Source organism: Neovison vison, chromosome 4, assembly GCF_020171115.1.
Source record: "Neovison vison isolate M4711 chromosome 4, ASM_NN_V1, whole genome shotgun sequence".
NCBI lineage: Eukaryota > Metazoa > Chordata > Mammalia > Carnivora > Mustelidae > Neogale > Neogale vison.
In genome coordinates, this window is record NC_058094.1 from 186365056 (window position 1) to 186388396 (window position 23341).

The window sequence follows — 23341 nt, forward strand, 5'->3', positions numbered from 1 at the left end:
AGGGTTTCTATGGAAACCTCAAGCTACATTTGCAAAACAAAACATGCTAGGTCCCTCCATAAACTGACTCCTCCTTCTGTAATCCCTGCTCAATAAAGAAATTGTACCAACCACTTGCCCAAGTTAGAAACCTGAGAAAAATCTTTGACCACTGTCTCCCCCTACATAGTGGACAATTAATGAAACCTACTGATTTTTTTTTTTCTCCCACATGAGTCCCAAGTTACTCACATTTTTATTTCTAATCTTGGGGCCATTGCTGTAGTCACAATGATATCTCACCTGGCTTCCAGGCTCCCATCTTTCAGTTCAGTTCCTTCCCCTTATTCCATTCTCCATACTGAAGCAAGAGAACATTTTTAAAACATAAATTTGATCATATCACTTCCCATTACCCTCAGAATAAAGTTTAAAGTTCTTAATAGCACAATGACATCTTTCACGATTCAGTTACTCCTTCTCTCTCCAGCTCTATGACTTGAAACACCTCTTCATAGTTTTTGCAGTAGCCATTCCTAGATTCTTGCAATTCTTCAAGTGGACCATTCCCTCTCTTGTCCCAAGCACAGGCTGTTCCCTCTACCTTCCTCCCACCCCATGCAGAACGTAGGGGCTAACATTTACTTACTGGCACTTTAAGAAGGCTACCACAGACAAAGGGGTTTACTGGTGAACTCACCTGATAACTGGGTTTCTTTTAGCATGTTTTCCCAGGATGACCCATTAATGGTAGAAGCATTACCCAGAGGCTTCCTGACACCTTCGTTCTAGTGCATAATATACCAAAAATTCATTTTGCAAAATTGTCAAATCACTTAGCTTTTCCGGGTCTCATTTTCCTTTTATCCTTGACATTCCATTACAAGATTACTGTGTTAATCCAAAAAAGTCAAGGCTATGAGAATGACCTACTTATTGAAAATATGGAAACTGCATGGCATCACTTATCCAATCTCACTTTTGTTCTACTCTCACCTCTCCGCTAACCAGAGAAACTCCGCCTTTTACTTTGCCTCCCTTCTCCCTCACCTCCTCCACTAACTTCTATTCTCTGTTAGGACCAGGCTCCGACTTGGTATTTTCCAGGATGTTTTTTCCAAACCCCCAGAGCTAGGCCAAGAACCCTACATATAAGGTCCCATAATACTTTCTTTTTCTCCGGAAAAACTTAGCAACTCTATTGTCATTTTGATCTACTTTCTTGCCTCCTCCATCAGACAGTGAACTCTGTTCACTCACTCGAAGTATCTATTTGTGCCTGAGCGATATTCTTCTGCAACCTGAAGGACAGACCCTGTAGGAAGTGTTCTATTTGGGAGGCTGTTCTTAGCATAACACTGCACTGGCTATCAATTGCCATTTCAAAGTTTCACAGACTTTCTCACTATTTTTTTTAAAATATTTTTATTTATTTATTTGACAGACAGATCACAAGTAGGCAGAAAGGCAGGCAGAGAGGGGGTTGGGGGAAGCAGGCTCCCTGCTGAGCTGAGAGCCCCATGCAGGGTTCAATCCCAGGACCCTGAGATCATGACCTGAGCCGAAGGCAGAGGCTTTAACCCACTGAGCCACCCAGGTGCCCCTCTCACTATTTTTTTTTTAAAGATTTTATTTCTTTATTTGACACAGAGAGAGAGAGATAACAAGTAGGCAGAGAGGTAGGCAGAGAGAGAGGGGGGAAGCAGGCTCCCTGCAGAGCAGAGAGCCCGATGCAGGGCTCCATCCCAGGACCCTGAGCTGAAGGCAGAGGCTTAACCCACTGAGCCACGGGTACCCAACTTTTTCACTATTATATCTTCTTTAATTTTCATGAAGAAAGGTTTTGTTTTTGTTTTGTTTTGTTTTGTTTTAATTCAGTGATGACACATTTCTTTTTTTCTGATTTGACTATGGATCTGAAAAGGAATTGATTTTTCCATGATCTTTCTCGTAGGAGCTATGTTTAGATAGGCTCCTATTTTCCTATTTTCAAATGCAGATTTCTATGCATGTATACAGCAAGTCTCAATAAATGAGCTACATAAATAAATACATGTGTAATTAATGGATAATCAAAATGTGGGTAATTGAGGGCTTCTTTGTGGATATAAGTGCATTCCCGTTTTTATTTAAAAAACCATTTTTTAAAAAGATTTTATTTATTTATTTGAAAGAGAGAGATTAGAAGTAAGCAGAGAGGCAGGCAGAGGGAGAGGAGGGAAGCAGGCTCCCCGCTGAGCAGAGAGCCCTATGCGGGACTTGATCCCAGGACCCTGAGATCATGACCTGAGCCAAAGGCAGCGGCTTAACCCACTGAGCCACCCAGGCGCCCTAAAAAACCATTTTTGAAAAAGTCTTCTGAGATGAAATCTGTTAAAATAGGGATTTCATCTTCTAAGTGTAGTTCTGGACATAGTATTTCAATTAACTTATGTTTTATAAATTAGCTTTTGTCCAAGACTATCATATCCTAATAAGTGATATAGAGGCTCTGATCTTCTTTTTCTTTTTCTTTTTTTTTTTTAGGATTTTATTAATTTATTTGGTAGAGAGAGAGAGAGAGATCACAAGTAGGCAGAGAGGCAGGCAGAGAGAGAGGAAGGGAAGCAGGCTCCCCGCTGAGCAGAGAGCCCAATGCAGGGCTTGATCCAGGACCCTGAGACCATGACCTGAGCCGAAGGCAGAGGCTTAACACACCGAGCCACCCAGGCGCCCCAGAATCATTTTTAAATAGTGCTTTAACGTTGTGTCCTTTTTAAGGATGCATGGTGAATGTGACTGTGAAATTTAATTTTTTAAAAATGAAGCTGCTATTGTGCTTATTTACCTTTCTAAAGTGGGATTGTCTGATCTTTCAATTAAAATTCTTCACAAATACTGAAATCCCTTGGAAGGTAGGACTGACTGTTAGCCCTGACAGCTTGGTCCCTTCTTTATGGGTTTGGGAATACGCACGTATGTTTATGTTTCGTTTCCTCTGAACTTTCCAATAGAACTTCCTGGGAATTGAGTCTCTCCACCTGGAATATCAAATTCTACTGTCCTCATCTCCAGTGATGGTTTGCAATGCAAATTGTCGGGTTGGTTACACACAGTACCATAACCATGGTAACCAAATGAAGACAAGTTTGCCTTACTTCCTCAGTGAAGTTCTTTCCAGCCCTGCATTCAGACCTGATGTTACTGCCAACAGTCAAGGGCTTTAAAGGAACAGCCCAAGGGTTCAGAGAAATAAAAACACAACTGGAGCCATTGTATTCCTTCCCCCACACTCCTCCCCTGAGTCCAGGACTGGCTACCAATCTCTCCTGCCATTTCTAACTGCTTTCAGCTTTCTTGGAGGGGAGACTAGAAAGAATCCCTCTGTATCTTTATCCCCAGCTTGACTGTAGATTTGGGCAAGCCCACTGCCCTGGCTTTCCATGTCTAGCTCCTAAACAGAAGCAGATAGAAACCTGCGTCTGTGTTCACAAGGACTTTTTAGTGTTAGCAGCTGTGATGCTCAAGGAGACAGGAAGGCATCCAAATAGAAGCAGACACTTTCTGAGAACAACACAGCAAGTTGCAAGGGCCACCTCTCTGCCAAAATTCCTTTCTTCTGGTAGAGTCATTCTTACCATTTGTTTGTTTCCAGCCTGTGGGGGAAGGGTCTCAATCCTCTGTTCTCATTTTCTGTCTGTTGGAATGGGAGGGCAGCTGTGGTAGGATCTGAAACTTCCGTACCCGCAGCAGTGTGACATCGTGATGCCCAGGAAGAAAGACTATAAGCAATAAGGTAAGCGATCTAATTGCGTGGATTCTGGCCTGGATGATTTCCGTACTCCCAGGACTACCTGGGTGGCTGCCCTTAACAAAGAAAGGTAAAAAATACAGGGGATGGAAATGCTCTAGGCTCAAAATTCTTAGTTTACTTCCCTTTGGTTGTGAATACCATGTCAAGGGATGTTTCTGAGGTTAGAGGAAGAAGTTATTTTTACTTTCTATTGTAACTAGTGGGACTCATGTGTCATTTTCTCTGATACTTATTACCATGATTTGGTTCAGAGGATGATTTTCTAATCTGTCGTTCCTTCTATCATTATTTGTTGGGATTCTCTAAGAATAGCTTTCCCATCTCCCCACAGGTCTGCCTCCTTTAGATATTAGTACACATTATCTGAGCTCTCCAGGAGGTTTCCCTAATTAATATTTCCACAATGATGAGTATCAATTTCCTATCTTCTAGGTGTTCTCACACTAATGAATTTCTGAGAATCTAATATGGTCACCTATTGTCTTCTTAGTCTTCATTTCCTTGAATTTTTATAAGCTTCACTACATTTACATTCTTTAGCCCTTCGTACATGCTCCCTCCATTTTAACTAGGCTCCATGCACAATGTGGGGGCTTGAACTCACAACCCTAAGACCAAGACCTGAGCTGAAGTCAGAAGTTGAACACTTAACTGAATGAGCCACCCAGCTGCCCCGATTTCCTACTTTCAAATTGCCTCATTACATTGTTTCTACTTCTATGTGTCTTCTTTTTATTGGTTTATAATCGCATGTCATACATCAAGGATAAAAACGCCTTTCATGTCACACATACTGTCAACATTTTTATAGATTTTTTAACATTTTGACATTTTTATTATTTTTGCCATGGAAATTTTTAAACTCTTAACCGGTTAAATCCACTGCAATTTTCCTTCATTGCCTTTGGTGTCATTTCACCATAAGCTTTTACCACCTCAAGATTAGAAAAACATTTACCAATATTTTCTTTGAGGACTATTTTCATTTCATTTTTTTCACATTAAATCCTTAACACTATTGGAACTCATTTTGATGAACTGTGTAGGGGTCTCTTGTTTGTTTTGCTTTGTATTTTTTCCATTAAATCTTAAATTCAGAAATAACTATAAATTCACACACAGTTCTAAAAATAATACGAAGTTTACCTGCCTTAATGCAGGAATCCTTCCAACATAGGTAACCTATTTCTGCATATGTAGATTTCTATCTGGGATAGGACAAATCCTATCAACATACTTAACAGCTATGAAGTTGTAATATCAGGACAGTTTCTCATAATCACTTATAAGGAATAATATCTACTTTCTTCTCTACATTCCCTGAGATTTTTATGATTATGATCATAGTGGGAAAGCAAAGATGATGACACCTTTGATGTCAGAGGAGTAAAGAATATGTTAGAATATGCCTTTGTGGAATAATCCAGGTTGGAAAGAGGATTTAGACTCAGGGGCTGGCTTAAATCTTGATCTCTTCTCTTCACTACCAGCTATGTCTGTGTGTTCTCGGATGGAACACATTCTCATTGTAGTCAAGAATTTAACCATTATGACAGTTTCTTATTGGACTGAAATATGATGCAATTTTTATTGTGTAACAGTATGTTTTGAAACTTGAGATGTGCACACCTGAAAATCTTTTAAAATCATATTTTAAAGACTTTATTTATTTGAGAGAGAGTGAGAGAAAGAGAGCAAGGTGGGGTGGGGGGCAATGGGTCAGAGGGAGAAGCAAACTCCCCGCTGAGCAGGGAGCCCAATGCAGAGCTCGATCCCAGAACACCTGGATGGTGACCTGAGCCAAAGGCAGATGCTTAATCCCCGGAGCCACCCAGGTGCCTTGTACACCCGGAAAATCTTAAAGCAAATTGATAAGTTATTTTTTAAAGGTATTAGGAAAAGTGTATAGAAAGATGGTATTATAGAGTCCAATTAAGAGTATTTTTAAGAGAAATAGCCATCTGCATTGGTTGGTCAGATTCTCCAGAGAAGTGAGCTAGTGTGTGTGTGTGTGTGTGTGTGTGTGTGTGTGTGTGTATAATATTATATATATATTTTATATATATTATATTATATTATATATTGTATATAATATAAATATATTGTATTTATATATATTATATATTAAATATATATTTAATATGTAATATTAAAATAATTCCATGTATTTAATTAGAGAGAGAGGGAGGGAGGAATTTATATCTATCATCTATCTATCCATCTACCTACCTATTGTTGCTCACACAATTGTGGAGACTGAGAAGTTCTATGACCTTCCATCAAGCTGGAGAACCAGAAAAGCTGGTGGTGTAGTCCAGTCTGAGTGTGAAGCTTGAGAGCCAGGAGCATCAATGGTGTAAACCCCAGTTCTATAGCATGAGGATTCTGATGTCCCAGCTCAATAGTCAGGCAGAGAGAAGGACAAATTTCTTTCCACCTTTTTCTTCTCTTCAGGCCTCAACAGATTGAATAATTCCTGTCCACACCGAGGATAACAATCTGCTTTACTCAGTCTTCTGATTTAAGTGCTAATCTGTTCTGGAAACACCTTCATAGACACACCCAGAAATCATGATTAGCCAGATATCTGGGCACCCCCGGCCGAGTCAAGTAGACACAAAATATTAATCATCGCTCTATCAGATAAGATGACTTGTGATTTCAGTAAGCTAACATTGAAGAACAGCTGTTTAATTGTTGCAAATCCACTGCTGAATAGCCCGTCGGTGAAATTTATGCTATAATTGTTCACATGCATTTTAATCCCCCTGTCTGGAATGTTTGCCTATCCATTACCCATCTTCAAGAACCAGAGCCAATACTTCCCCTTCAAAGGAACCTTTTTTATGTCCCTAAATGAGCATTCTCCTCCTTTAATATTGAGAACAGTTGTTTTATACTTTTCTTAAAATGCATATTATGTTCTACTTCACAATATAGTTAATAAGTACTATTTTTTATAAAGGACTGTAAGTTCCTCAAAGTTTCTTTGTATACCATAGGCAGTAAAATGTTTCATTGAATTAGTAGATTTTATTATTGCATTTATGTAACAGTTCATGCATACAATGCATTTTTATGAGGAATGACCAGTGCACATTACTGTCTCTGATATGACAGAGACTGTGAAGGTAAGTCATAATTCTCACCTCCTGAGAACAAAAACAAGAGTCCAGTATCAGAAAAATCATTCATTCTTAACAGTCATGGCTAATCCCCCATTATTACTCATGGTCTAGGCTAAGTGCCAAGGATTAAAAAAAAAAAAAAAAGTCATGGTCCTTGTCTCCAGGGGGTCCATTTAGTTGAGTGGGAAGGGCAGAAGTGTAAATAAACTGATGTGAAAAGTGCTTTCATAAGGAGTTGTGCAGGTTGCTGGGAGTGCCAGAAGAGAGCTAGGATGGGAGTGGAGAGTGGTGAGAGAAGGAAGTTCTACGGAATGAGCTCCATCTGAACTCAGTGGAATGGTATCCAGGAAAGAGGGGAAAGCAGCACCAGCAGAGGGATCTGCAGCCCGTAGCAGCAGAGAGGAGGGCACGCTGAAAACAACAAGCAGGTCCGCGCATCCAGAATATGATGTACATGAAGGAACCTGGATGGCGATGCTACGGGAATGGAGGATAGCCCCACCACCTTCCATTCTCCTTCCCCAGGACGAGGCGAGGCAAATACGGAGAAGACAAGAGTAGGAATAATGAAAAAAAGAAAGAATCATTGAGGAGGAAAGAATCTCCTTGAAGTTGGAAAGGGATTGGAACAGGGCTCGCAGTAGGTGAATCTGTTGATTCAGTGTTCCCAGCCTCAAAGGCATTTCACGTTTCTAGGAAGCTGTAGATAAGGTTCTTGACTGTCATCTTAATACTCTTTTGCTTATTTCACCAGCAAAAGATGAAGACTCCAAGTCTGAGAGAACTGATTCTGGATTCCAACTTGGGCGCAACTGCCTTGTCTTTAAATCTAGCTTGCTCCTAAATGGCAGGAGAGAGCACCCTTCACAGATTTCACAGTGGGAGGAAGCCACCCACGGAGCGAATCATCACAGACTGCGTGTTCCTCCTAGCAGAGTGTTGACAGAACACTCTATTCTCTAGGCTCTGCTTCTACTTCACTGAATCACTTGGAAATCTTTACCCATATTTATGGGACTTTGATACTTGGACAGGGAGGAAGAGCAGAAGGGCATTCCTGGCCTGGCTTTATTGCTTGAGTTTTTGAGTTGTCTTCTAAGTAATAGGAACAGTGTTTTTATTCTTATCGCTTGTATAGTTTTGATGGTCATACCTTTAAAATATTTCTATTTATTTATTTATTTTTAAAGATTTTATTTATTTATTTAACACACACACACACACACACAGATAGATCAAAAGTAGGCAGAGAGGCAGGCAAGAGAGAGAGGGGGAAGTAGGCTCCCTGCTGAGCAGAGAGCCCGATGTAGGGCTTCATCCCAGGACCCTGAGATCATGACCCGAGCCAAAGGCAGAGGCTTACCTCACTGAGCTATCCAGGTGCCCCTAAAATATTTTTAAAATGTGAGCTCCATTGGTCAATGAATAGGTTATGTGGAGGCTAGAGATAGAATAATCATCTTATGGAATCATCTCATTTCATCCAGTTTTCTTATGTCGTGCAAGAGGAAATTACATTCCATGACAACTTGAAACCACATACCCAATGTCATGCAACCAATGAACTATTTGTTGATTAATTAAAATAAATTACCTTTTGTTTCCCTGGTGATGAATTAAGATCTTTCAAATGCTGTTAGCTGGTGGAAGGCACATAAGAGAAGGTAAAAGAAGGTATTTACTCAGATAATCTTGGTTGAAATAGTGGAAGTGGACCTCAAGTGATAACCCAGAAAATTTTGCTTCAAATTGGAGGTAGTATATGTATTTATATAGTGAATATATATTGAAATATATGTGCATGTATGTGTGCAAATATATATGTATCTGTTTAATAATCTTATCATTTGGGGATGACTGGTGGCTCAGTCGGTTAAGCAGCTGCCTTCGGCTCAGGTCATGATCTCAGGGTCCTGGGATCAAGTCCCACATCAGGCTCCTTGCTCCGCAGGGAGCCTGCTTCTCCCTCTGCCTCTACCTGCCACTCTGCCTGCCTGAACTCTCTCTATCTCTCTGACAAATAAATAAATAAAATCTTTAAAAAAAAATAATCTGATCATTTTTCCAGTTCAGGTTACATTGTTCTCTGATACCATAGCTATTCCTGGCAAGTTGTACCTTCAACATTGTTGAATATCGAAGTTTTATCAAAGATTTCATAACCAAACTTGCAATGATACTTCTCAATTCCTTGCTAGCATCCACTTAAACATTAATTTATTCAGCAAACATATATTGAATACATTATCTTACAATTACGATAAGAGAGCTAAGATCTCTCTCCTGAAGAAAATCTTACATGGTCAAACAGAATTGTAAGTACAAACTTATAAAACAATGTGAACATACTTTATAGTGATTTATACTAAACTATTAGATCACAGAGGAGCAATTAAAGCCATATGCACATAGGGAGAGCATGTAGATAGAGGAGATAAAAGTGGGCTGAGATTTGAACACTCAAAATTTAGGAAAGTCATGGGCTCCTGGGTGACCCAGTCAGTTAAGAATCTGACTCTTGATCTCAACTCACGTCATGATCTGAGGGTGGTGAGATTGAGCTGCATGTCAGGCTCTGTACTGGGCATGGAGCCTGCTTAAGATTCTCTCTTTCACTGTCTCTGCCCTTTCCCCCACTCTAAAAAAAATTTAGAAAAGCCAACAAAAGATCTTGAGAAAAAAAGCCTTGAGTGAGATCGGAGGATATCTGAGAGAGCAAGATATATTAAAAAGAAAGAAAGAGTGAGAAAGAAAGAAAAGGAATGAAAAGATTGTTTCCATTAAGAGGAAGTGGTAAACTACTGAAAATTCTGAAATGATGAGAACAGATAGTTAAGTGTTAGCATACTGATTGGGGTGGGTAATGAGAGTGGGAGGTGTGGATAGGTCTGTACGTGGGAGCATTTGCTATGTGATCCAAATGAGACTATAAGTTCTCATTCACATACAGTTAGCAGCAGCAGAGGTCAAAGTGAGATACACTGTAAGGGCCTCTTTCTCACCCGCTTTTAAGTGACTTGATGTGAGATGTAAAAGGAATAGAGGAACTAAGGAAGACTCATAAGCTTTTGGCCTGAACAACTGCCTGAATAGTGTACACCATTTATTGAGATGGGGGCCAATGGAATAAAGGCAGGTATACAGGGGATCAGGCAGAAGCCAAGAAAAGAGTAAAGAATTCAGGGTGCTACATATTATGTTAAAAATGTAAGCATCCAAGTGAAGATATCAAGTGACTAGGAATACCCCATTCTGAAGCTTAGATCCTCTATTCTAAGATGTGGAAATATGAATTCAGGAATCATCTTGAGATAAATAGAAAACTAGAGTAGGAGTTGGAGGGAAGTTGAAGGGTCAAAGGAGAATAATTTTAAGATGAGAGACATGATAGCATGTTCTAAGCTTAAAGAAACAATCCAGTAGGGAAGGAAAATGGTATCGAAGCAGTTTGTGAGTAAAATAGAGGTGACAAAGGATGCTTGAAATTGGGAATTTGAAGGTTGTTCATTTATAGTGATGAAGTATGACCATGGAACTGAGTGGAAGGAAGGGATACCTAAAGTGGGAAGATTATTGAACTCAGTGGTCAGGTGTTGATGGGTCATCTAGATTGACAAGGAAATCTTCCAGGAGGATGAGAGAGATACCATTCCATTTTCAGTAAATGAGGGTGAGTGTCCTGCATGTTGATGACAACACAGTTGATAGCTTATGCTTCGAAGGAGAGAGGAAATGAGATCTGAAAGCATCATTGAGGAACATGGAGGAACTCTATACTATCTCCAAGATTACGGTCCTTATTCAGTGGGGGGGGGGGAGCCACAGCCTGAGAAAGAGGCAAAGGAAACCGTGTTCAGGTTTGAATTAGAAAAAGGGCATGAAGGGACATTCAATGAAGAGCTTAGGATAAAAGGGATTTGGTAGGTGACAGTCCCTGAATTCCAGAGGGCATAGGGTTTGGGAGTGCCTGGAGAAGGTGGAGATTGGGCCAGATGAGGCAACGTCCACTGCCACAGGAGCATAGTTCAGGGGCATGATGGGATTAGTCCTATGGTCTCCAAGAGTAAGAAGTATGAATCAGTTCTCTTAAAGTGTTAGCCTCCCAGGGCTGGTATCTTAATCTTTGGAGGGAAGTGAATGATATCAAAGCTCACGGTAATCATCTTTTTCAGAGCATGAGGGGCTCTCAAGGCTTCCTTTTTAAACCTCTATGAGTGATGTCACAACTGGGAAGGGGACAGGTCTTCATGGAGCATATGGCTCTAAGTAGACTTCTCCTAAATTTTTCTGCTGGTGAAAGTCATTGTATATGGCAGGTGGAGGGGAGCAAGGAAGCCAGGACACCATTTGAGATCTTTTTTTTTTTTTTTTAATTTTATTTATTTATTTGATAGAGAAATCACAAGTAGGCAGAAAGGCAGGCAGAAAGGGGGGTGGGGGAAGCAGGCTCCCTGCTGAGCAGAGAGCCCCATGCGGGGCTCGATCCCAGGACCTTGAGATCACGACCTGAGCCGAAGACAGAGGCTTAACCCATTGAGCCACCCAGGTGCCCACCATTTGAGATCTTAACAGAAGGCTTGAGCAGAGGCAGCCATGACGAGGATCCATTGTAGAGACATAGGGATGGTGAGATTCCTGTGGACCTAGAATGCTTGTGGAATTTTTTTCCCATTATGATATTCTCTTCTTGAGCACAGGTCTCCTTCACAAGTGGGGCCAAGGCTAGAACTACAGCCTACAATTATCAGTTATAACCTTGAAATTAAGACTGTAGTTGAAGGTATTTCCAAACTCTTATATGAGTCTCTAGTCTCAGGTAAATCTGCATTCTCATGGTCACAGAAATATTTTATTCTCATACTCTCCAACTGTATCTTCACAATTATTCAAACTAAGTAATCTCAAGATGACACAGGTTATCCACAAACTATGAGTGTCGAATTGATCTCCTATGGAAAAAGCACTATTACATTGACTGGTGATTCTTTTCCTATACTTGATGATTATTGACATGAAAGTGACCTAGAGAGGCAACATAAAGAAAGAAAGAAAAAAAACTGATCAATATGGGTATTGATTGTTTTATATACATTTTGCATTAATTTTTTTTCCAACAGCCATATGAAGTGGTTATTTCCTACTAATTACAGAGATGAAATAGATTATCAGAGATGTTTGAAAATTTCCCCAAGGAGATGTCAGAAAAGCAGCAGAGCTGAGATTAAAATCTGGAGTTATCTAACCTGAAAACATTTATTTTTTTAACCACATAAGAACCAAGAATGCTGGCTAAGGCAGCTGGTGTCCCTTTACCAAATAACCAAGCAATCAGCTTACAGTTACAGATTATTTACCCTGGGCAGAGTTCTGTGCTGGGATCTATGGGGAACACACAGATAAATAAGGCACAGTCCCTATTCTCCAGTCTGAACAAGCTGTTTGGCAAGACAACCTGTTTGTAGAGAGGTGAAAAAAGTTAAATAATCCCAGAGGACAAGAATGTAACCATTGTCCCTGCTTCAAGAATCAAAGTATCAAATTCTGTGATTTCACTGTGGGCTGAAAGCTTCACATACATGGTTGCCTTTGCCCAAGTGAAAGACAATGTCATGTAAAGTTAATGTAACAACACCAATTTTCTTTCTCATTTTGACTATTTTAGGAAACTTGATAATATTTCAGTACATTTCTCTTTTTTGTCTTTTCAAAACACTTCACTTTAGTTTTGTTTTTACAAAATTGAGTTCTTGCTGCATATATTGTTTTTCATCCTCTTTTTTAATTAAACATGATAATTTAAGAAATTTCCCATATTAAAGGAAGTTCTTTATACACATAAGGGTTAATGGCATAATTAGGATAGAAAGGATCTGAAGACAGGGAAGGGACCTTCAGGCACAGACGGAAACATAATCTGAGATGAAGATTCACTTTGGACTAAGTCAGCATTGGCAAGAATTTGGTTCCAAATGGTCCTGGGGATAAAGGGGTTAATCAGAGGATTGGGCAGAGACCACATCCCGAAACCTGCCACCTGATCCCTGTCCCTTTACAAAGAACAGCTCTTCAGGTCAAGCCAGTGGAGGTCAAAGGAAGGACACCGGAGCATCCAGCATGAGCACTGAAGAATCCAAAGCAGATTTGTTTACTAAGCGGAAAGGGATCCACTGAAACAGACCGGAACAAAAGGGTTTTTTTTTACAAACTGGTCCCTGACCCTCGCCTTTAGCAAAGGTTCCCACTTTTCTTGGCAGGCTTTTACTGCTCTAAAGCCAACTACCACCGAGCTGGCAGGGAGCATATCCTCACCGGTTGTGCGAGCCTGGTGGCTAAGGTCAAACGTGCCATTTTAGAACGGAAGTTTGAGGACAGACCAATAAAGCAGCACTTTTATCGAAAACTTTGGTGATTTTTACAGCGTTCTTTTTGAAAAAATGTGGTAGCTCGGTTAAAACTGGACATTGTAGTACAGATGCAGCAATTTGAGGAATTCAGCTGCTTGAGAACTCCGGCCCCCACTACGGAGCACAGAAGCTTTTGTGCTAAATATGACCCCACTTACAGCCGAGGCTGGTGGAAGAGCAGGACTCTCTGGGGTATCTTATTTTTCCATAAATCATTATTCTTTTCTTCAAACCCTGAGCACTTACTGAGTCTGAGCTCTCATGAATCTTGTTGAGCACGATTTGGGAGATTTTCCTTCCTTTCGAAATTGTGCATTGTCGGAGTTGAATACACATGCAAGATGCTTGGCATTGCCAAAGAGGACTTTTTTTTACTCAAAAGAGCCAAAGCGTGTGTAAAATTAAATAGCCAGAAATTAAATGCAATTCCTAAAGTTGATTTTGTCTAGTGTTATGCATCCTACTATACCAAATAAAAGTTAGAAATATAATCTTATCTGTATCATTTTTGCCTTTTATTATTTTATTTTTGTCTTGTGTTTGAAAAATTTTTTAACGTTTTTTTTGTTCCCATAGAATATTCTGAGAGTTCACTTTCCTTTTTTTAAAAAGATTCATTTATTTATTTTGGAGAGACAGAGAGACAGAGAGAACCCTGACAGGTGGGCAGAGGGAGAGAGAGACAGAGAGAGAAGATCTCAAGCAGACCCCCTGCTGAACTTATAGCCCAAAGTGGGGTTTGATCCCACAACCCAGAGATCATGACCTGACTTGAGCCAAAATCAAGTATCAGATGCTCAACTGACTGAGCCACTCCGGCCCCTCCAAAAGTTAACTTTCTAAAGTTGGCTGACTAAAAGACTCACTGTTAATTTAGATCTCACCTGTCCACCCTTTGCCATAATTTTTAAACAATTGAAATTTCTTAGTATTTGCTTTTTTGATCATAAAATGTATAGTCATCACCATTGTCATTGATTTTTGCAGTAATTTACTATTGCAACAATAAATGTATATTTATACTTCGGTTGAATTACAGAATTCTAACGTATGAAGCAGGGAAGGAAACTCTCACTACCAATTCCAGCAAGAATGCTTACATATACTTAAAAGAAAATATTCAAATGTTTATAATATATCTGAATGACTTGCCTTGATTAAACACTGATCAGAAAAGATGGTTTAAGTCACAGGGCCAGTGACTATGGGTGAGTTTAGGGATGCAAGACATGCTGCTGAAATAGGTTATTTGACTATTTAGTCATTTCTCTAAACTTGAAGCATAAATGAATGCAAATTCAAGTAGATGCCATGGAAAGGATTTAGTCAGAAAGCGTGGTTTTGAAACCGAGCTTTGCTACTTTAGCTCTATATGTATTTATTTACCATCTATTCTGTGCTGGGAATTCAGTCAAATACTGGAGACAGATTGATGAGTGAGAAGGAGGCCCTCTGTCTTAATGTCCTGATAATCTGGGGAGTTGCAACAGTTTACTCCTCTGCTCTACGCTTCTGTCCCCTCCTCTTACCCTGCAAGCTTCATAATGACATTAACAAAGGTTAAATGAGATAATGGGGGTGGTCAATATTTCTTGAGTGGTATGCATAATATATTTATTAATATTCTAACTGTCCCAACCATCCTATCGGTTAGATGGTCTAGCTTACTAATCACAGGAATATGCTTGGGGAACACACAGATAAATAAGGCACAGTCCCTATTCTCCAGTGCCTGGTTTGAGTGCTCGTTATTGGGCTGTCTTGGGTATGCAACCCCTCCGCTTTTCCAATTTACAATGAAATTGTGGCAGTTAGATTGCTTCCTTTGTTGGCAATTGTTAGATAATGGATGCATGGAATTCAGCATAGATTCTAGCACATCATAAGTACTCACTGAGGTCAACAGTAATTACCACTCAGTACAATTTATACCCAACTAAGAAATAAGAGAATGTAGGAAGATTATATCATTTACACAAGGCGACAGAGTTGCAGAGGTGAGACTCATCCAGGTTGACCTGTTGCCAAAGTCCTTATTTCTTACATTTTGGGTTCTCTAAAAATATTTTTATAGATGTAACGTTGGATAAACTTGAAGGATACTGATTATGTTAATCAATACTTTCGATCTTTCTTCCTGGCTGGAGTGCTTTCCAGTCCACAATTTCTTTGCTCCCTGTCCACATTGCCGACCACCCAATTGGATCCACCAGAGGGTGGATGTGGCCTGACAACAGGCAAGGCCACATTAGTCCCCAGTCTCCAGCTGCTGCTCCACCGAGAGGGAACCATTCTTCCTCACTGAGACTGGGAACTCTGATCAGATGGGTGAGCCAAGCTCCAGAAGACTGTGGTGGCCTACGAGCGCTCTGGCTTCTCCTTCTCACTGAATCAAGCCAGAAAGCGGGCTCGTGGGGTCTGATTTGTTTGTCTCCGTGTTTCAGTTTACCGAATTGCTCTCTCACAATGGCGGAGAGGTCACATGGTCCCGGCAACCCCCAAGGAGGCCAAGAAAAGAGCAGGAGAGAGATCCTGAGGTCCACCAAGAGGGTGTGGACTCCCCTCGATGAGCAGCTGCCTCCTGGCTCTGAGGAGGAAAGCCAGAGTGTCATCATCCCCACACTGGGTGAGAACAGGCCCTCAGGGCTATTGAAAACATTCTGCTGCGGGTGCTGAGGGTCGTGGGGGCTTGGCTGGGGACAGATGATTCTGGAACAAACACTTGGCTTTGAAGATCCAGTGTTCCTGGCAGGATGCTACAGACTTCTGTGAAATGGGTACTTCTGACTTCCACCCACACACATTCAAAACACACATCTTCTTGATGGAAATAGACCAACTTCTCCCTTTCTACTTCAAGGTCCCCTCATCTCAAGTTCCCCAGGACCCTGAAGGGTCATGGAATCCATGCCAGACACCTGACGCTTCCTTCAGAACATCAAACATTCTATCGAAAGGCTCTTTTTGCTGGGTCTTGCATGAAGCATCCGTAATAATTTTAATAGTTTAAAGAGTCGTAAGTAGGAAAACACTTTTTTCTCCGCAGTGATATAACTGACAGTATTTCTTCTTTGCCCACCACCCAATTCATTCTATCTCTCTAGAGTCCCTAAATTGAAAAATAAGCACCTTCCTTGCCTACTTGGCCTTTCTGGTTCACCAGACCCCTTGTGAGGGGCTAAGTCAGGTGCTTCACCGTTCGGTGGGATAAAGTCAAAGAAAATCAGACCAGAGTAGCCTGTAGCCAACCAGAAAGGAAAGAAATATTTATTGGGAAATACTGCTTTTCTATCCTCTCCTTTTTGCCCCTCGACTATTGGTTAAGCCAGTGACAAAGATCCACCTTAAAAGACTGGTGCCTTTTTAACACAGGGTGCCTTTGGCAATCCTGGGACTGTAGTGCAATTTGTCCCTGGAATGAATGCAAATTTGGTTTAGAACCTGGCAGAGAACTCCTTGCAAATACACATCACTGGCTAGCTGCCTTAGGTAAACGTGATTCAATAAGGAGAGGGTCCATGGTGATCTATATCTGACAAGACAAAGACAAAAGTCTAGTATGCTTTCTCACTCTTCATGTTCACACTAAGGTAATTTAAAAATTATCCTGACATCTCTTGTACTTTGGTGTTATTCTTTTCCCTTTTCACACTTTCTCTTCTTTCTTTCTTTCTTTCTTTTTCACTTTCTGTTTTGATGTCAGTCATTTGGCAAGTTTATACTTCATTCTCAGGAAAGACTGATTATGGAAAGCAGGAAGTTTTGCCTTGGGAAAATAAATGAATATGCCTTCTAAAACATGTGTGTAACTATGTAGGAAATAGAGCTATGGGTGGTGGCTGGATAATAGGGTAGTGTTATTTTAGCTGGTGTGCTTTGATTGATGGTCTGTTTCTTTCCCCTTCATAGAAGATTCCAAACAAGCAAGTATTCAGCAGTGGCTGGACTCTGGATTCTTGTAAGTGTTTCTTCGTGCCTTTACACATATCTCTTGCAAAAATCTGTGAAAACAATGTGGGTAACTCTTCTGGGGCAAGGTGAGACAGGCCTACCTTTTCATTTTAACTGAGTGTATGAAGGATCTATTATTGCAAAAGTTATATATCAATTTGAAAGTACTCAACAGAATACTGTTCCAGTCCCTGGCTGTTGATTGCTTTTAAAAAGTCCCCCCGTAATAAAGCCTAGCTTTGCATTTACTCTCATCTGTTTAATTAAAATGCAATTTAGTATAATTGAGTTGTACACATTGTTTGACTTGCAATATTTTTCTTTCTTTATAGGGTCTCTGTAAATGAAAACTTTCAGCAAGTCATTGACCACACTGGTAAGACAAGAGAACCAGAAGCATTTAGGCTTTGTGGACCTGAGTAAAATTGTTAAAACGTTTATGTGAATAAATCTTCTTAAAATGAGAATTATCGGGGCGCCTGGGTGGCTCAGTGGGTTAAAGCCTCTGCTTTTGGCTCAGGTCATGATCCCAGGGTCCTGGGATCAAGCCCCGCATCGGGCTCTCTGCTCGGCAGGGAGCCTACTTCCTCCTCCCTCTCTCTCTGCCTGCCTCTCTGCCTACTTGTGATCTCTATCTGTCAAATAAAATAAATAAAATCTTTAAAAAAAATGAGAATTATCAAGAGAACCAGAAGCATTTAGGCTTTGTGGACCTGAGTAAAATTATTAAAACGTTTATGTGAATAAATCTTCTTAAAATGAGAATTATCAGAGCTTTCTAGAAATGTAATGGATCTCGAAAACCATCCAGCTCAATTGCTTTGTTTGATATATAAATCAGAGTCTCAGGAAGGATAGGGGTCGACAGCAGCATGTGGGGTTGCAAACCAGGCCTCCTGCCACATCATTAGCTCAGACTCTACCAGAAAACTCACTGGGTTCTATGAAGACATTTTGCAAGGATGTAATTATGGAAATGCAATTGTCTAACTTTTCCTCTCACTGTATGGTACTTTTATGTCTAAATCTAGTTTCTTTCTATTCTCCAGTCTCAAAATTATATCCTCCCTTTCTAATGGTGCATTTGTTCTCAAAAAGAACAGATGACTGAATCCTATGGCAAACAGTGAAAGTATGTATTTCTGACGCAGAGACTGTATCACACTTGTTACACTGAGATTTGATAAGAATATTATAAAAAGAAAAAGAAATTAATTGCAGATCTCACAGTTCCCACATTCTTTAAAAAAAATACTGTATTTCATAGAAATACGATTGAAAGATGCACTCACAGTGCACCCTACCCCCACCCTGGCTGGCTTAGTTGGTGGAACATGTGAATCTTGATCTGGGGGTTGTGAGTTGGCACCCCACCTTGGGTGTAGAGAGTATTTAAAAAAAAAATAAAAAATAAAAATGAAAGGAAAAGAGAGAGAGAAAGGAAGGAAGGAAGGAAAGAAGGAAGGAAGAAAAATACATCCACATATTAAGTACTACTCAGGAAAATGAAACAGCAAGCCCTGGCAATTATAAATGAAAGGCAACACTGACTGCAAGACACTTCCTGATTTCATAGATGTTAAAATGTGACAAAATGCATGTTTTAAAACTGAGGAAACACCATAAATAATGTACGTTAAAAAATGACATAAATTAGGAGTTTAATGATTAGAGGGGAAAACTATTAGTCTACTGGTTACTTACTTGGCTGGTTTTAATTATTTCACTTCCTTCACTGACATCTTAAATTAAGATTGACCACTGGCTACAAACTAGTTTAAATTTAGACTTTTTTTTTCTTTACTGAAAATAAAAACAAAAAACCAAGTATATCATTGAAATTTCCTCTTTCTCCAAGCTTCTTTATTTTTTTTTAAATATAAAATTTCCACAATCCCCACATCTCTGAAGATGTTTGCCAATAAACTGAATTTTCTATTTATAGTGGTACAGAATCAAGAAAAAGGCAAGAACTTGGGGTGCCTGGCTGGCTTCGTTGGTAGAGCATGTGACTTGATCTTGAGGTTGTGAGTTCTAGGCCCACACTGGGTATTTATTACCTAAAAATAAAATCTTGAAAAAGGAAGGAAGGAAGGAAGGAAGAAAAAAGGGAAAGGGAAAGATAGAGAAGGGAATGGAAGGGAAGGGAAGGGAAGGACTTAAGAAATGTAGCCAGGATGAGATGCAGATTCCCCTGATGTTTTATCTTACCCAGGGCCTGGTACTAACTCTGGGGTTGTCAGTAACTGTATTATTAAAAGCTTCATTTCCCAGAAAGAGACACCATGACACACTATGGTCTTTCCACCTTTGAATCAAGTTGATGAAGTGTAAAGGCACAGACAGGAGGTGCAAAGCTGGAGGAAAGAAGGGTTAGCCCAGCAGAAATGCACAGTTCCCACTTGCCAGGTCCTTTATCTTCAGTGAGGGTTTTAATAATAATGGAGTCGCCTCTTACAAGTTTAATTGAGCCTTCACTTTTACAAGGCTCTTTATGATCTATCATATTTTAAACTCAGTAACCTGTTTGGGAGCAAGGCTAGTATTCATCTGAGCTTTGTAGGTAAAGATTCTGGGCCACAGAGTGATCAAGCACTGTGACTTGGGGGCCCCTCTGGTTAGAAGGGGACAGAGGAACTCGAAGCCCAGCGTCCTATCAGCCCTCTGTGTGCTGGTCACAGCCACGATGAGACCAATAAATGCGGAGTTCAGAGAAGCCAGCGGTCATACTTAAAACATGTGGAAATTAGAACAGGACAAGCTGGTAACCTGAAGGTCGTGGTGAGGGTGGCAAGGAGAAGAACTGTGGTGAGATGAAAAGAAACTGAAGAGAAGAGAAAAGAGGGGTCGCGACCTGCGGGAAAATCCCAGAACAACTTGTGCAATCCTAGCATTACCCAGAGTGGTACATTCGTTCCTAGGGCCGCCTAGGTAATTTGGTACCACTGACTCAACGGCTTCGAACAGAAATTTGTTCTCTCACAGTTCTGGAGGCTGGAAATCTGAAATCAAGTTGTGGCGACAAGGTCATGCGCTCTCTGAAGGGTCTAGAGAAGAATCCTCCCTTGCCTCTTCCTAGTGGCAAGTGGCTCCCAGAAATTCTGGGCATTCCTTGGCTTGCGGTGACAGTCCTCCGTTCTCTGCCTTCATCTCCACACAGCCGCTTTTCCCTGTGGGGGGAAAGCTTTTGTCTTTTCATAAGGACATAAGACCCACCCTAATCCAGTATGACCTCACCTTTACTAATTATATCTACAAAAACCCTATTTCTAAATAAAAGACACAATCTAAAATGAGATTTCAGGGGCGCCCGGGTGGCTCAGTCAGTTAAGCATCTGCCTTCAACTCAGGTCATGATCTTGGGGTCCTGGGATCGAGTCCCACATCAGGCTTCCTGCTTGGAGGGGTGTCTGCTTCTCTCTCTGCCCCTCACCCCACTTGTGCATGCTCTCTCTCTCTTCTCTCAAGAAAATAAATACAATCTTTAAAATTTTTTTTAAAAATAAAATAAGATTTCTGATACAGAAGTTTGATTCAACCCAGTACAAGTAGAATATATTCTAAGGCTGGTTTCCCTCATTGATCATGCCTGAGCCCTTCATACAATGAAGCAGCAACGAGATCCAAGTGGTTGCTCATCTTATAGATGACACAGGGCCCTCTATAGGAAGCATTCTAGTGGCCTCCAGGTCTTGGACTGAGTCCCAAATAAAATGGAAAGGAGGTAGTTGGCACAAGGCTTTAGGGGTCCTATTGCTGAATTCCTTGTGAGTTTAGAGATGGCCAAGTTGGGGTGTTGGCCTTTTATGGTGACTCTGGCTTTCATGCTGCTTTGTGGTCACCTAAAGTCTCATTTTCATTAAACTAGAATCTGGCCCGGGGCACCTGAGTGGCTCAGTGGGTTAAAGCCTCTGCCTTCGGCTCAGGTCATGGTCTCAGGGTCTTGGGATCCAGCCCCGCATCGGACTCTCTACTCAGCAGGAAGCTTGCTTCCCCCTCTCTCTGCCTGCCTCTCTGCCTGCTTGTAATCTCTGTCTGTCAAATAAATAAGTAAAATCCTTAAAAAACAAAAACAAAAAACAAACAAGCAAAAATTTCCTAGAATCTGGCTGGCCCATTTCCCATTGTGCTCAGTACCATTATGCTAGATGAAAGCCTTAACTCTGGGCACTTCAGCATCTTCGTCAGGAGAACTAGGAGGGGAGAGAAAGGAATATGTGTAAAGGGCACACAGCCTAGGTACCTCACCTATATTATCTCTTTTACCCAAACCGAGATCTCCCAAGGTAAATATTACAGTCACTAACTTTTGCAAGCAGGAAAATGAAAGGTTAAGTAACTTGCCCAAAGTAGGCCAGTGAGTAGGTAAGGGGGTCAAGATTTGAATTTGGATCTGTCTGACTCAGTAGCCGCATTGCCTCTCCAGAGGCCCAGGTCATTTATGCTGTGCGCTACGCACGGGAGCTCCAGCAGGAAAGCAAGGCCTGCATCTATCTCGCTGCGAGGAAAAGTCAGAGGGTGAGCATTGTGGCCGAGTTTACTGACTCTGCAGGTCACCTGGCTCTGATGCACCTGTCTTCAGAGCCACAACACAGTCCTCCGGGATTTACATTTTTTAAGAGTAGAACTAATTTTTTTATGTCAAAAAAAAAAAAAAGGTGCATCAAATAATTCCTGTGAAAAGCCACATGAAGGTTGGCTGGCTGCTTGCCTCCCATGACTCACTGAAGTATTTCACAAAGGATGGTATCTCGCTGTCTGTCCTGTCTTCTGACAAATATTGGCCATCTTGGCTGAGTGGTCTGGCGGTCCTCTTAGGATCTCTAGAGCCTTGTCTGCTCAGTGCACGTGGGTGACTTAGAGGGAAGACCCTTATGGGCATCCTTCCATTTTTTGGCTTTTCTCTTTCTGAGAACCACCACCCCTGGTGCAGATCAGCTCCTCATACTTGTCACCAACAATATAAGCAAACGCAAGTTTGATTCTCAGTTTGTGCTCTCCGAGGATCTGTGGACATTCCTATAACCACAAACACAAAGGACAGTCGGAACCTCTTTGAGGTCAATTGGGGTGCTAAACGGTGCGTGCCCATGGATGTGAAGGCCTGTCTTAGGCTGCTGATTCTTCCTAATCCCAGATTCCATATTAAAACTGTGTATAAGAAAGCCTAGGGAGAGGAGTTGATCTTTGACAAGCCCATTTCCACCACCAAGGAACAAATTAGACTTCGACACCTTTGCCCTGTGAGAGTACATTGAAGTGACCCTGCTGGGGTGGACACCTACATGAATGCCTGTGTCACTGGGGAGCTTTATAAAATGTGTGCTTGTTTAACAACACAGCCACACATAACTGTGAGGGGAGAAAAAACAGATCCAATGTTTACAGAAAAAAAAAAAGCTTTTTGTCAAAGATCGCCTTGGATCCATTGATTACTTGGTAGGTGGTTAATTTATTTGTCCTTTTGATATTTAGATATATCTTCTCCAATCCCCAGAGAGGTCCTTGAGCAATAAAGTTACCCTTTCCAGAAGGAATTTACTCAATAAGAACTACAAAATCAAATTCTAAAATCTGTGGCCTAGAAGCTGAGGTCGATGCAAATCCAGTTAAACATAAGAGATGCTTCTTTAATCCTTATCAAACAGAAGCACCCAGAGCGAAGAATTGTGCCGGTAGAGAGGGGCCTGGGTGGCTCAGTCAGTTGAGGATCTGACCTTGATTTCAGCTGAGGTCGTGATCTCAGTGTCTTGAGATCAAGCCCCATATTGGGCTCTCCACTGGGCATGCGGTCTGCTTGGGATTATCTCTCCCTCGGCACACACTCTCTCTCTAAAAAAAGAAAGCACTGTGCTGGTGGAGAATACAAAGATGTAGACTGCATGGCTCCTGCTCTTACATATGTCATGCTGACTTCCCAGGACCGTTGCAATCTTAATATAACTGTGCCCATGTTTCACAAGACCCTCTTATCTTATCCCCTTTCATTGCCATCCTGATGCTTCATCTTTCTTCATCCAATGCCTCCTGCCATAAAGTCTTTCTTGTTCTGTTCTCCTCTTGCCTTCTTTTGAACCATGCCTCAG

At 41.0% G+C, this 23341-nt stretch overlaps 1 protein-coding gene across 1 annotated transcript in view; it reads left to right on the forward strand.

Moving 5' to 3' along the window:
* Positions 1-3328: 3328 nt before the first annotated feature.
* ITPRID1 (ITPR interacting domain containing 1) overlaps positions 3329-23341 on the forward strand; it is an 85507-nt gene continuing 65494 nt past the window's right edge. The window contains 4 exon segments of the mRNA XM_044246326.1: positions 3329-3754; positions 15749-15930; positions 17214-17262; positions 17588-17631. Of these exon segments, the coding sequence (XP_044102261.1) occupies positions 15771-15930; positions 17214-17262; positions 17588-17631 (253 nt within the window). The 5' untranslated portion in view covers positions 3329-3754; positions 15749-15770.